The following is a 14,962-nucleotide window of genomic DNA, read 5'->3' as shown; positions in this document are numbered from 1 at the left end:
TCCTGTGTATTGGTGGGAAACACAGGAAAAGTGTGTCCTACTGTAAATAAACGTGTGTCTGCTGTGTTGTTTATCTGGAGCGCCCCCTGGTGGTTACAAGCTGTAACCCAAAACTAGGTGTCCAAACAATGTTTCTAGGATTCTAAAACAATATTTTCTTCTGTGTGGATTAGAAAGTTATCAATTAGGTTCAAACTTTATGATGAGGATAAGTTTAAAGGGTTTAAAAACTGATGTGTAGATTCTAAAGTTTAAAAAATTCCTCTAGTGACTCACTTGTATCATCTGGATGAGCACACTCTTGAGGCTTCTGTACAAGACATCATTATTATATGTTGGCATACCCTGCATTTGAATTTAACTAGATGACAGCAAATGGCTTTGTCTTGGACGTCAAATATACTAAACATCACTTGCCATTGACTGCAGTGCTATAAAATTGTTTTTCTTTGTTTTGCATTCATAGGTACAGTAAATGGGCCGCTTGTATGTTTGACATATTAAGAAAATGCCATGCTGATACTAGTAGATGAATTCAAAGTAGAATATGATTAAATTCTCCGTCATCAGTAGGAATTACAGACAATCCTTACATAAAAAAGTTATACTGCAAGGGAATGACACACTAAACTTAAAAAACAATGGACTGTTTTTATGATTTTGCACTAAGACTTAGTGTTTGTTTAGCTTTTACCTGGAGTGAAAATGGAAGTTACTTATAAAACATTTCCAAGCAACAGACAAACACACAGTAACCATAATCAGAGTCCAAAGGTGGTTTTCTACATTTCACAGATCCTCCTTAGGCCGAGTTCACTTCCTTCATTTTACTAAACTCTCCACCCAGCAACACTGCTGTTTTAATTACCCTATATTCCTGAACTAATGCATTTAAGGATGGTATTTGTTTAGGAAGATAAGTGTTTCAGTTTCATTTCTTGTGTATTACATAGGCACAGTGGGGTTTGTACTTGAAATTGACCACATAAAAATTAAAAATCTTCTGCTATAACATTGTAGGGGTAGTTACTGTACATAATAACTTATTTTCAAATCTCTTTTCCCCTTATTTCAAGCTTAATGTAGTGTGTTATTTACCGATGTTAAGATGCTTCCAGTAGCTTTCACCTAAAATGATCAGTTATGCTGAACAGCTGAAATAACTTTTAGCAGACTCCCATGTTATAAGTATAGTCATGTTTTTGAATGTCTACAGTGTTATAGGTTTAAACCTTTTGGTGTTAGGTGAATTACTGTTCAAATAAGTATTTTTTTACACTGGTATGAAATTTAATGACCTTTAATGACCTCTTGGGCACAGCCATCAGCAGTGTCTGTTTGCAGAGAGAGTGTCGACTTTGTCGAGAGGTTTACTTACCTCGGCAGTGACATTCACGTCTCTGGTGTCTCTTCTTATGAAGTCAGTAGATGGATTGGGAGAGCATGGGGGGTTGATGAGGTCGCTGGAAAGGGGTGTGTGACACTCCTGATATCTACGCAAAAGGATGAAGGTCCTGTGTGACACTCCTGATTTCTACGCAAAAGGATGAAGGTCCAAGTCTTTAGAGTCCTGGTGCTTCCTGTCTTGCTATATGGTTGCGAAAGTGTGCGTCTGTTTGCGGAGAGAGTGTCGACTTTGTCAAGAGGTTTACTTACCTTGGCAGTGACATTCACGTCTCTGGTGACTCTTCTTATGAAGTCAGTAGACGGATTGGGAGAGCATGGGGGGTTCATGAGGTCGCTGGGTGTGTGGCACTCCTGATATCTACGCAAAAGGATGAAGGTCCAAGTCTTTAGAGTCCTGGTGCTTCCTGTCTTGCTATATGGTTGCGAGACATGAACGCTATCCAGTGACCTGAGATGAAGACTGGACTCCTCTGGTACTGTGTCTCTCCGGAAAATCCTTGGGTACCGTTGGGTTGACTTTGTGTTGAATGAGCAGTTGCTGATGGAGTCCCGAATGAGGCACATTACCTGCATTGTGAGGGAGCGTCAGTTACGGCACTACGGCCATGTGGCGCGATTCCCCGAGGGTGATCTAGCTTGTAAGATCCTCATTGTTGGGGACCTAAGTGTCTGGACCAGACCAAGGGGTCACCCACATAACACTTGGCTGCGGCAGGTAGAGGGTCATTTCTAGAGGGTGGGACTGGACCGCGTGTCTGCCTGGGGGGTTGCCAACCGGGATCCCGAGTTGTTTCGTCGCTCTCCAACTTGACTTGACTTGGTATGAAATTTCTGCAACAGAATACCCAAAACAGTATGTGAATGAAAGCAGATTTGAGTCCAAATACCTTAAGCTCCCATGCAGCTGTTCATGTTATGGTACGTGAAGCAACAGGAATTTGCTGCTTAGCAGGTTTGTAAAAATGCGTTGTCAGAAAGATTAAATCTTAATTTGTTATATTTTACCCAACAGGAGGCAATCAGGGTGGCACGGTGGTGCAGTGGGTAGTGCTGCTGCCTCACAGTTGGGAGACCTGGGGACCTGGGTTCGCTTCCCGGGTCCTCCCTGCGTGGAGTCTGCGTGGGTTTCCTCTGAGCGCTCCAGTTTCCTCCCACAGTCCAAAGACATGCAGGTTAGGTGGACTGGCGATTCTAAATTGGCCCTAGTGTGTGTTTGTGTGTGTCCTGCGGTGGGTTGGCACCCTGCCCAGGATTGGTTCCTGCCCTGTGTTGGCTGGGATTGGCTCCAGCAGACCCCTGTGTTCGGATTCAGCGGGTTGGAAAATGGATGGAGGCAAACAGTTTTAAAAGTTCTTACCTTGAGCTGAATAAAAAGCTTCTCGTAGCTGAATACATGGTATCAGTCCAGTTTGGATCCCAATGTTACATTATTATTATTCTTGTCATCATTGTATGCCATTGAGGATTTTGTCCTTAATCCTACTAACCCATTTATGACCAAGATACCCTTTTACATTTATTTTTTATTAAAATAAGTACTTTTAATGCAATATTCAAAATATGACATAATTAATATCTTTGTGTAGTTTGCCACATTATACTGAAAATGTTTAGTCCTGCCTTTAATGAAGTGCATGTACTTGCTGGATTTCTGTAGATGAATGTGGTGCTAAAGTGCATTCTTCCTCCAAATGAGGTCCAAAACTACAGTTTCTCATGCACAGCTGTGGTGCAGAAATTTCCTTCAGTTTTTTTCTAAGCACTCTCACATGAGTAACTCGAGAATGTGTGGTGGTATGTCTAATCTTTGGATCCTTGTCTTCAAATGTCCTCTTTCTATTTACGGTTGCCCGTTTCTTGCTGTGAACTATGGGCAGAAATGCAGGTGACAGTTCCACTACTTCCTTGCACAAATTGCTGCTTTGCTGACGGCTGGGGCTATTTAAAGAAGGATTAACCTTGCATTTAGTGTTCCTCTTCATTGTCTTGCCAATTTCAGATGTAGTGGTACTTTTTTCATCTCTCTGTAGATTTTTATTTTTATTCAGGCTCACAGTATTTTCTGTAACACAAAAGCCATTATGTAAAATGGTATTTAACTTAGACTAGTAAAATGCAAAACAAATGGGAAAAATCTAATTTTAGCATACTTTCATTTTTTTTTCTCTTGGTGTTAGGGGAGCACATCTTTCAGCTATGACATTGAGAGATAGTCAATGTTATCATATAGAAAGTATTATAAAATGACCATTTCCCCTAGGGGATTAACAAAGTATATCAAAATCAAAATAATTATCCTATACTGAATATGTTTCTGAGTACTCCATCATTATATTCTCATTTCTCTTTAGGCAGGCTAGGTAATGTCTGGATTCTATTATTTGCTGTTATAGAAAGATGTGTTTTGGCTGCGTTCCCTGATATTCAATTTTGTGGAATTCAAGTCATTATAGTTTTTATCATACTTACTGTAAGCCATTGCTTTTTTTGGATGAGATGATTAAAAATTTGCTTTCCTAATACTATAATTTTCCTTCTTTCTCTCACTTAATCCAAACCTTGTATGACAGGGCATTGGCTACCACTTTTACCTCATATCTTCAAGAGACTAGTTTGGAATCTTGGCCTGCTAATGGTCTGTGGAGTTTGCATAGACGTCCATTACCTTTTTGAGCATTTGGATGCCCAATTTTTCTGCTATGATTGAATACATGTATGAGTCTGTTGCCTTTCAATGGACGGGTGCCTTGCTTAAAAATTAGTTCCAGTCCTGTGGCCGGTAATAATGGGAGATGATATAATTACCAGTTACCCTTTAATTATCTGAAGAGGGCTAGATTGATGTATATTAATGTTATCTGTTTATAATCTGTTTGTATATATACCATCTTTCTATTATAAAAAAAAATCTTGGAAGGAGACGAGACGTGACACTTTCACATCGCGCAAGATGAGTCTTCGTGCTAAGCAATGTAACCACGCCCGGGGCCAGAACTCCCGCGAGACAAGAGCTTATGCAAAGAGATTTGGAAAAGTCCTGCGTGGTTATGTCAGACACATTTCTTGTAGAGAGAAAGAAATGATATTCATTCACGGGCAGTTATACATTGCGTTGTCACAATGTAATTCCAAACACGGAATGAAAATTCAATGTGATATTGATAAAAAGGTAAAAGCAAAAAGAGATTGAATATATGGACATAGGTGATATGACAGAAGTGAGCTGCGTGAAATGCACGTGGCACGGCAGCAATGCAGCAGCTGATCGAACAAAGAGGAGGTAAAAAAAACTGTCTTTCCCATTGTATCACCGTTTAAGAGGGGGTGTCGGAGTAGCAACCGCATTTCCTTGGGGTGCGTTCAGCCCCCCTCTTCACAATGTGAGCGGCAGAGACACGAAGAGGTTGGTGAGTAGCGCAGGTGTGGGGGTGGTATAAAATATTCAAACGTAATAAATTGAAAGAAAACGTATATGCTTTTGCTTGTACGTCATTTTTATTAAGTTCAAAATAAGTCAATTATATATTTTGTTTTGCTACCTGTAAAGCTTGTGCTTCTTCACTTTCTTTAAATTGAATCATACTATGACCTGGTAAATGAATTTGTAATAATTCAACAGAATGACTTCGACCGTGCATTGGCAATTCCATTAAATGCCACCTGCTTTCCATTGCGCTGACATACCGAGTATCTAAATATGCTTGAACTTCATCTTGAGACTGTTCTTTGGATACATTCACGCATACCCGTGGCCTTTATGAATGTACTTGTAGATGTACTTAATACTCATAACCGATGCCCAATACTTCACATTAATATGACCATCGAATCTTTTGAGCAAATACGGGTTATACAGTACAATCATTGAATAAGCGATCATCACAATTTTAACAACTTTCTTTCCATGATATGTGAGTTCGTGACGATTATCTCTGCGTCAAAAATCAGGAAAGCCAGCCATAGTCATATCTGTTGAATTAACGACAGGTTTAGGAAATTTCTTTAAACTCTTTTTTTTCTTTTGATTCCCAACATACTGAATCTTTTAAATGAAGTCAGTGAGACATATGTTTAATGACTTTGTTCCATAATTCAGGAAAGGTTTCTCTGTTTGGAATTTCAGGACAGATAAAACGATCTACATCATCAGGAGGAAATAATTCATTTTGCTAAGCAACCAATAAATGCATGTGAGGGGTTTGCAAATAAATTTTGTGTAAAGTGCAATACTTTTGGACATATGGATTTGTATCCATTATTGGCTGTAGAATTTGTAATACATCCGATCGTTTAACTCCTTCGACTCTATGTTGCATTGTTTCTCCGTGATCATAGATATAAACCTGACCGAATTGTGGTTTCTTTGAAATTAAACTTGTAGTACCTTTAATTGTTGCGGGACCACAGATTCTCATAGTGTATGGTCCAGAATCGTGTAAATCTATGTTTTGAGCATTGAATGATGCAAACAGATTATTGTAGATTCAGATATTTTGCCTGTAGTGTTTGTGTATTTCACTTTCACCAAACAACAAATCTTTTAATTGTCGCGGATACAATTCCTAATTGGGAAGAAACACTACTTTTCCCTGATGGCAACACGAATTAGACGATCTACAAGTCTCCAACTTAAACTTTAACGCTGAACAATATCTACACACTTCTGTCATATCACCTATGTCCATATATTTAATCTCTTTTCGCTGTTCCATTATTTCACCAAGTAATAATTTCTGTTTGTTAGCACTAATGCGATCTTTACTATCAGTTTTTTGAGACTTTCAATTTTTACTACTTTCATAATCTCTAACCTGCTCTGCATGTGTATCATCCCAACGTTTTTGAACCTCTTTATGACATTCTACTTTGTGAGATTACTATTACTGAATAGTTGAGAGGAGGGCTTGACTTGCAAAAATCTCATGGCCAAGGTCTCAACTCCTGGGACTTGAAAAAATCTTCCAAAATGTCTTGTCTCATCTTCCAAAAAGTCTCATCTCGTTGCAGGATTTTTTTATTATAATAGAGAGATATAAACAATTAATAAATATGGCTTAATACTGGAAGATAATGATGTCAAGACAAAAATGGCCAGCTGACTTAGAAAACACCTAATAGCAGTATCTTGACATCATGCTGGCTACCATTTACCATTGATTAGTATGGCATGCTGTCATTACCACTTGAAGAAGAAGGCCGAGATAGTGACTTTTCTACATGCTCTTTCAGTTTCTTCTTTAGCTGTCTGCTTGTCTTCTTGTAGAAGAACACATCCTTTTCTAGCATTTGAATTTTTGATTCATATCCTTGGATGCTTTCAGAAATATTCTCCCCACCTTGCTCTATAATTTAAAAGAATAACTTTTTGATAATAACTTTTTATGGACACAGATATAAAATATTAATGAGACAATAAAACACTTTGCTTATTTCTGAAAATCAGCATATGCAGTTTACAAATATACCATCTATCAACCTGATAACACCTTGTATTAATATCCTGTATATACAGTAAATGAAAAATGTTTAAAGCTAAAACCACCTTTCAGACTGGTTGTATTTAATATTAGTAGCATTTTAATACCTTTGACCTCTCTAAGCAGCAACTGCATTCTCTGTTCATGCTCCTTTTGCTGAAGAGTCAGTTTCCTTTTGATTTCCACACTGAGACGAACTAGAGAAGACTCCAGCTGTCGTATAACACTTTCCTTTTCTTTGACTTGAATTTCCATTCTGTCAGACTTTAACTGTAATTTTCTTTCAGCTTCTCGAAGACACACAACCTAAAGAAACATGTAGCAAGAAATTATTAACGCTTTATGGACATCTTTGCTCAGTTTTTTTCATTTTCCTCCATTAAATGTATTGACATTTCTCTCTATTATATTAAAAAAGTTTTCCATTGTATCCACGTTATTCAGGCTTGACCACTCCCCTTCACAACGCTTGTCCAATCATTATTCCTACTGTGCACATCCTCTGTACCACCCTGTGGCACACTCAGTGCAAACTCACCCTCCAATGCAGTTGGTTATAATGGCAAAGCAGAAAAGCAAATTATCTATTCACGAACGTCAAATTTTAGATTGTGACAGAAAAGAGCGGCAAGAGCTGATAATGGACGTCGAAAAAAAGAAAATGAACAAAAAAGAGCTGCATATAATGAAAATCAAGAACAAAGAGAATTGTCCAATAAACAAAAATGAGAACACAGTCCCAAACAATGTGCGAACAGCAATGCAAAAAAGCCACATTTATAGAATGCAAGTTAGAGAATAAAGTGATTCGTAATACTGGTTTTGACTAGGCATTAATGTAATTTAATTTTTTGCTTTTTATTACGTTTTTACTTCTACTTTTACTTTTGTACCTTTTACTACGCTTTATTAATCATTGGTATTTAAAATAGACAGTTGTAGTGAAATACTCAGGTAACTGATTTTCTCTCTATAATAACTAAGGATCAAACTGTCTTGCTCCCGCGCCCTGCATACTCTTCTGTACACCATCTCCTTAAATACAATCGCTTTCTCTGATGGAGCCCTTCAAGCTGCTTCACTGCAAGTTAGTGGTCACCCAACGCCTGCTTACAGACGTTGGCAAGCGAAGGGATCAGGGGGCAGAGCCCCCTATTACAGTAAAAAATAAATGTCTTAGTTCCTTATCTGCTGAATATAGTCATATTAAGTTAACTAATGCATAAAATGCAAACAGTAATCTGTCCATAATAGGATAGAAATAATATTTTACAGAATGCACTACATTCTACCCAAAAAATCATAATCATTTTAATATTATTTACAGATTTTTGTAATATTCATAATTTGGTATAATAATTAATTATTCAGTGCTGCTTGAATTAAATATTCAATGCTGCTACTGTATTTTGTTGAAAAAATTGTAGTTTTCGTGACAACAAATATAATTAAAACTTATGGGTAACATTATGGGTAAAGCCAGAAATTGGATAAACCTAGCATTACCCGAGTAAAGCTTGCATTGTCCAAAGAGATTACCCAGGTAAAGTTAGTAGTACTAGAATGTTGTACCGTGTTAGCCATTATGAATGTAGTGAAAAGCCAAGCAAAATGACACCTTTTATTGGCTAACTAAAACGATTACAATATGCAAGCTTTCGAGGCGACTCAGGCCTCTTCTTCAGGCAAGATCATATGTTATTGTAGCTTTATCCAGGTCTGCTGGATAATGCAAGCTTTACCCAGGTTTTTGGGCTTTACCGATAACATATGCATATAAGTGTGTGTGTGTGTGGTGTGCCTAATAAATAATAAAAAAAACATGTTAAAAAAAAATAAAATCATAACTTCCTTTTCCTTTCCACTTCAGAGAGATATATGACAAAAAATCCCAATGTGGTTTCTCATAGATATTAAAACAGTTGAAAGATCAAGCAAGGGCTTGACAAGCTATTTTACAACAACATAAATTAATTCTTGCAAGTTTATAAAACATATTGAATCATTGATTTTTTTCAAATTTAACATACCGCATTCACATTCCAGTGGGTTATGTGATGTGGACCCAGACTCTGTGTGTGTGTGTGTGGGTGTGTGTGTTTTTCTTTCCCTAATCTAGTATTCTACCTTCCATTTGCATCTTAAAGTCATTACCAGGTCATTTGGCATCTCTAAATGGGCCAGTTAAAGCTTGGAAAACTGATGGATAAGTATGTGTGTGAGTGGGACCTGTGGTAGGCTGACAACATTTTCTGAATGGTTTCCTTCTTTGTGCCCAGTATTCCTGTGAGCCTTTAATCTGGTAGGAAGAGAGGAATCAGAAAAATTAAAGATGGATGAGAAAGGCTATTGTAAATATAAATTATTCCTCAACAACTACTAGTTATATTGAACATGATGCTGAAATAAACCATGAAGTGATGCAAGAAAATGGCTTACACAGCATAAAACAACCATTAAAATATTTAGGTATAAAGATCTTTTCCAAATATTTTGTCCAGGTGCATGTTGACAACCATTCACTAATGTTTCAACCGTCAAAAACCAGTACTTGTTTTTTATGCCTTAGTTCTCACTGTAGTAAATTGCTTTTTCCATCTTGCCACACATCATTATTATCATCATGGAAGAGCTGGGATGCTGTTTTGTTTTGTAATAAAAGCCTAAGGACATACAGCCCTTAAATATGCCAGTGGTTTGTGGCATTCCTGATCTATTTGCTAAACAAAAACACACTATTAAAATAAATTGTGAAAAAAAAAAACTAGTTTCATTTCTCTTGAGTTAAAAGTGTTGTGATATTGGTTATTTAATACTTTAATTTAAATGTAATTTTTTTCCACTCTGTTGACTTGTGTTACATGTTTTATCCTCCCTAACATAGCTGGAGCATATCTTGTCATTGCATATTTCATCACAGGGTACGCTCATGTGCAACCTAACATTTTCAGCCTTGGAGTGAACCAAAGTTCAAAGGTATTTCACTGTCTTGTGTGAATATCTTAAATTACATTAGGAAATGCCAGGATCATCAAACTAATCGTCCTACATTTTACATCAAGTTTTTTTTATTTCACTTTTTTCCTTTTTCGTTATTTGTTAAACTGATAAAGCATCACTGTTGCTCCTGCACATGGTAAATGTATTTTCACATATTCAGATGCAGCCCATTAATTGAGACCCCTCATTTTAAAGTCATTTTCATTGCACTTTGACATTAGGCTTAAAGGAATACTCCACCCAAAAAATCGGTATGGAATGGCTCACATAATATATCCATGTAAATTATACTGTAAATGCTGGAAATCACTTAATGGAAGATTTTACAATACAACCGATTCTACAATACAATAAAATAAATAGAAGCAAGTACATTAATTTATATGATATTTATTATGTAGACTAAAAAGAATAGGAAATTGACAAATGAAGTAAACAACAGACGGGTACAGGGTGATTTAATGTCTTTGTGCATGTCCACCTTTAAAGCTGTCTGTGTGTGTGTGTGAGAGTGTGTTAATTTCTTTTTCTTCATCATCCAGTATATGTTCTAGTAGGGAAAACAAGCTATCAATCATCTTCACTTATGAATTTCTTTGAGTGGGTGTGGGTGTGTGTCCATAAGTTTGCATGTACCAGCGTGTGTGCATATCCGTGTACATACGTGTATATTTGAATAAATTATGTATCTCAAAATTACTTGTGCAAAAATCTTGCAAATTAATAGGCATGGTCAAATGACTAAATGGAGCAGAATGCTAAAATCCCAGTTATATTTAACAATTTCAACAGCAGTTATCGCTGGACATAGGTGAAACTGTTTTTGAAGAATGTAGGGATAAATACTGGATGAAACTGGATCTAAACAATAGGCTTAGAGCCTGTAACAAGATAAACATGATGACTCGTTTGAAGAAGGTAAGTCGATTTTTTCAGATGTTATCATTGTACATATGTCTTGCCATTCTGGGCAGATATCTAAGAAAATGCTTGCTGAAAAAAATAGTCTTTTCTGGGACATAGTTATCCAGTACCTCTACACAATACACTAAAAAAAATAAAATAAAATGCATAAAAGTAAAATTTTCCAAGAAGAATTGTGATTTGAAGACGTGAAGATCAATTGGAAGTTTCCACAGACTCACACACACGTACTGACATCATGCAAAAATCAACTTTTCTCGACATTTTGAAATTTGTAGAATCTAAACCTCATCTTAACTCAATAGGACAAATTTGACTATCGCCAAACTTTCATTTACATGGAAGTAAACTGGTATTTTTGTTTTTTGTTACTTATGTAGTTTGAAGTGATGGATTAGAAAAACTTTTAATCTCATGCAGACCAGAGATAACAAAGTTTCTTATAAACCGTAATGGTAAGTAGTGATGGACAACAGCAAAGAATATTAAAAATATTATTGAAAAAAAATCTAAATGTCCACATACATTAGAATAGAAAAATCTCTCTATTATAATAAAAAAATCCTCTGAGAAGACAAGACTTTTTAGCCTGGGACGAGACGTGACTTTTTCAGAGAGATACTTTCACGTCCCGCGAGATGAGATTTTGTGCCAAGAGATTTACCACGCCTGGGGCTGGAAATAAAAGACAAAAAGTAAATGACAAAGTAGAACGTTGTAAAGAATTCAAAAACGTTGGTGCGATACACATGCAGAGCAGGTTAGAGATAATGAAAGTACTAAAATTTGAAAGTCTCAAAAAAATGATAGTAAAGATCACATTAGCACAAACAAATGGAAATTATTACTTGGTGAAATAATGGAACAGTGAAAAGAGATTGAATATATTGTTCGGATTTAAACTTTAAGTTGGAGACTTGTAGATCGTCTAATTCGTGTTGCCATCAGGGAAAAGTAGTGTTTCTTCCCAATGAAGAGGCGTATCTGCAAGAATTAAAAGATTTGTTTGGTGAAAGTGAAATCCATATACGCGAGTGGCAGAGACACGAAGTGGCTGGTGCGTAGGGCAGGCCGGGGGGGTTGGCAAGCGAGCATGGGGTAAAGCCCCCTAGTACTGTATTAAAATAGAAAAAATATTTCATGGGGTGTACTTATTTCACATGACGGTCTATCATAAGCATAAATTCTTATGAACTTTTTGACACTGATGCATGGACACTTTCTGAATGTTCATTTTTTATATCTATTGCTTGGGATTAACTGATCTGATGGTGGGTATGTTGTCCCCATAAGCACCATGTTGTGGCAGGGTGTTAGCAGCATCACTAACTTGACCTTAGCAAGGAGTGTGCCTTATGGATGTCTTTTTACAATCTGGTGATTCAGGGCTCTCATAATTTCCAGAGGTGGATGTGGGGCTGCAGATTTTGGAAATCCATAGTTGATTTTTCCAAATCATTTTGTCCGTTAGTCTCAGAGGCCTTTGGAGTTGATTAATTTGGAACCATTTGTAATAGGAATCCATTAATCCCCGATTATGGAATTGTATCATTGTTTAACAAATCACAAACTGAGCAGAAGCCACAATTGGCCGTGGCTGCAGCTTACAGTGCAAGAATGGCAGTGTTTACTGCACTGTGTGCAGATGAACACCAATGGACAATGTTTCCTACTAGCTCTCCTTTCTTCTGCATACTACCTCAAGGTGACTTCATATAGTTAAGAGAGTCCTCGAGTACATCTGCTAGATACAAACATTTGCCACATGTTGGGGTCAAGGGCTCACATGTACAGTTGTCCTTATAGCAGTTGTGGTCTCCTAGTTGGTCTCTTACCAGATACGAGTTCCTTGTAGAGAAGGTGTTTTGGAAAGCAACTATTTGTCATGGGAAAAATATGATCCAAACAGGTGTAGGCACCTCTGCTTGAGGAGGCTGAACGCTGAGATCCCTGCTCTTTCATTTTGACCCATCGCCTGGATTTTTTCTGGTTGATGATAGGTTCAAAATCCTTCTAGGCATTCACAAAACTGTAAGTTCTGCTGTGATTGGGTGGCGATAGTTGCATTACCTGCAAATAATTTCTGTCTGCAATTTAGATTTGGCCCTGAGCCTTCTGCGTTTGAAAAGTTGCCATCTGATCTAGTGTGGAAGTAGACACATTCTGTAGTTGTTCTGATGACATGCTTTAGCAAAACTGCAAAGAAAATGCCAGAAAGAGTGGGCTGCAATGATACAACCCTGCTTTACTCCACTGTGGATGTGGCTCAGATGTAGATCCATCCCACAAGATGATTCCCTTCATGTCCTTCATGCATAAATGACCACTGAGTCAAAGGGAACAAAATGAGAGAGTACATGATGAAGAGGACAGCAAGGGCAGACATGATTCATATGATCTGCCAAGTTCCCAGCAAGGGTAGCATTGTTCACAAACCATTATTCCATGTTTTACAATATAATTGAGACGTGCGACGGAGGTTTCAATATTCCTTCCACCGACCTAAGTGTTTTTCGTTTTTTTTATAATAAAAATGAACATTCAGTTGCTGTGTGAGTTCTTTGTTTTATGTTGTTTTTAATTATTTATCACCAACCCCTATTATCTTGTATTGTGAACCTCTTTAGAATTCCTCCTAAAAGGTGTACCTTTAAAAAACTATGGTGCCAGTCTCCCATTCTCCTTCTTTTATCTTCCTCTTTAAGTAACTGATTCACCTGAGTATCAGATCAGGTTGGGGAGCATGCACTGGTACAGCGCATTGCTGCACCCACCACATGACGCTTGGGATCCTGGTTGGCAACATCCCAGGCAGACACACGGTCCAATCCTACCATCTGGAAATGACTATCTATCTGCCACTGCCAGGTCTTACGTGGGCATTTCCTTGGCCTGGTCTAGCCACTCGGGTCCTCAACAATGAGGATCCTGTGAGGCGGATCACCCTCGGGGAATTGCGCCACATGGCCATAGTGCCGTAACTAACGCTCCCTCACAATGCAAGTAATGTGCCTTATTTGGGACTCCATGAGCAACCACTTGTTCGACACAAAATCAAACCAAGGATTCTCCGAGGAGACACAGTACTGAAGGAGTCCAGTCTTTGTCTCAAGTCACTGGATAGCGTCCATGTCTCGCAACCATATAGCCAGACAGGAAGCACCAGGACTCTAAAGACTTGAACCTTTGTCCTTTTGCATAGATATCGGGAGTGACACACACCCCTTTCCAGCGACCTCATGACCCTCCATACTCTCCCAATCCATCTGCTGACTTGGGTATGAAGTCCAAAAAATAGGTAACACTTGTATTTTTGGGGGTGAATTCCATTACTTTCCAGATTAGTGCAGGTGTTATCCAGAAGGTCTTACTTGAGCAACTCCTGGTGATCTGCTTGTTTCTGCTCAACCCAACACCTTTCATCAAAAATTTCCTGGCAAGTATAATGGGTGTGTCGAAGGATGACACTTCATGGACGTGTGCTTTCTTGCTGTGGCATTTGCTATGAAGTCCCTTATCATTTTTGGATTATGGCCACCTTCATTTTTATTTTGAAGGAGGGTCACAACTATTTTCTGACAAAATCACAGCCATAAGAAAATTAAAGTACATAATTAACAGTTGACACTTAAGTCTGAGCTTCAGTTTCCATCTCAGAGTAACTTTTTGAATCAGTCCATATTTTTCTCTTTCTTCAAAAATTTAAATTTCAGTTTTGTCCTGTCTTTGGTTTCTATGACCCATCATGGTTGACTACATTTATTACTATGTTTCCAACATAATCAGAATAAGCTAAGTTTCTGATTCACCTAACACACACAGTACAGCATAGGCAATTACCTATTAGACACCATGAAGAGGAAAAAGAGTTCCTATTAATAAAAACTATAAAGGCCCTTTAAACACTCAGTTGTAAAACACCAAGTATGTGCACTCAGGAGCAGTAATTATGGGCTCAGATTAATATGAATCATGACCCAGAATATGTAATGGGCCATTTCTGAGGAGTCCAGTTCATAAATGTGCTCTTTAAGTTCACTAGGTCAGAAGCTTACTTTTTTCAATCTCTTGAGCAAGATGAATTCATGCAACAATGAAACTGATGGCCATTGTTTCTTCTACAGTTAGTTGGTTCAGTGTAGGTGTCTCTCATC

General features: G+C 37.7%; 1 protein-coding gene across 1 annotated transcript in view; it reads right to left on the bottom strand.

The window, feature by feature from the left end:
- Positions 1–2,989: 2,989 nt before the first annotated feature.
- Positions 2,990–14,962, bottom strand: part of LOC114652869 (kinesin-like protein KIF27) — a 54,292-nt gene continuing 42,319 nt past the window's right edge. Inside the window, exons 15-17 of the mRNA XM_028803176.2 lie at positions 6,992–7,190; positions 6,588–6,749; positions 2,990–3,469 (exon numbers count right to left, since the gene is read on the bottom strand). Of these exons, the coding sequence (XP_028659009.2) occupies positions 3,030–3,469; positions 6,588–6,749; positions 6,992–7,190 (801 nt within the window). The 3' untranslated portion in view covers positions 2,990–3,029. The remainder of the gene's footprint in view (positions 3,470–6,587; positions 6,750–6,991; positions 7,191–14,962) is intronic.

This window comes from Erpetoichthys calabaricus, chromosome 5 (genome assembly GCF_900747795.2).
Source record: "Erpetoichthys calabaricus chromosome 5, fErpCal1.3, whole genome shotgun sequence".
Taxonomy (NCBI): domain Eukaryota; kingdom Metazoa; phylum Chordata; class Cladistia; order Polypteriformes; family Polypteridae; genus Erpetoichthys; species Erpetoichthys calabaricus.
Note: the sequence above shows the minus strand (reverse complement) of the source record. Positions and strands in the feature narration are given on the sequence as shown.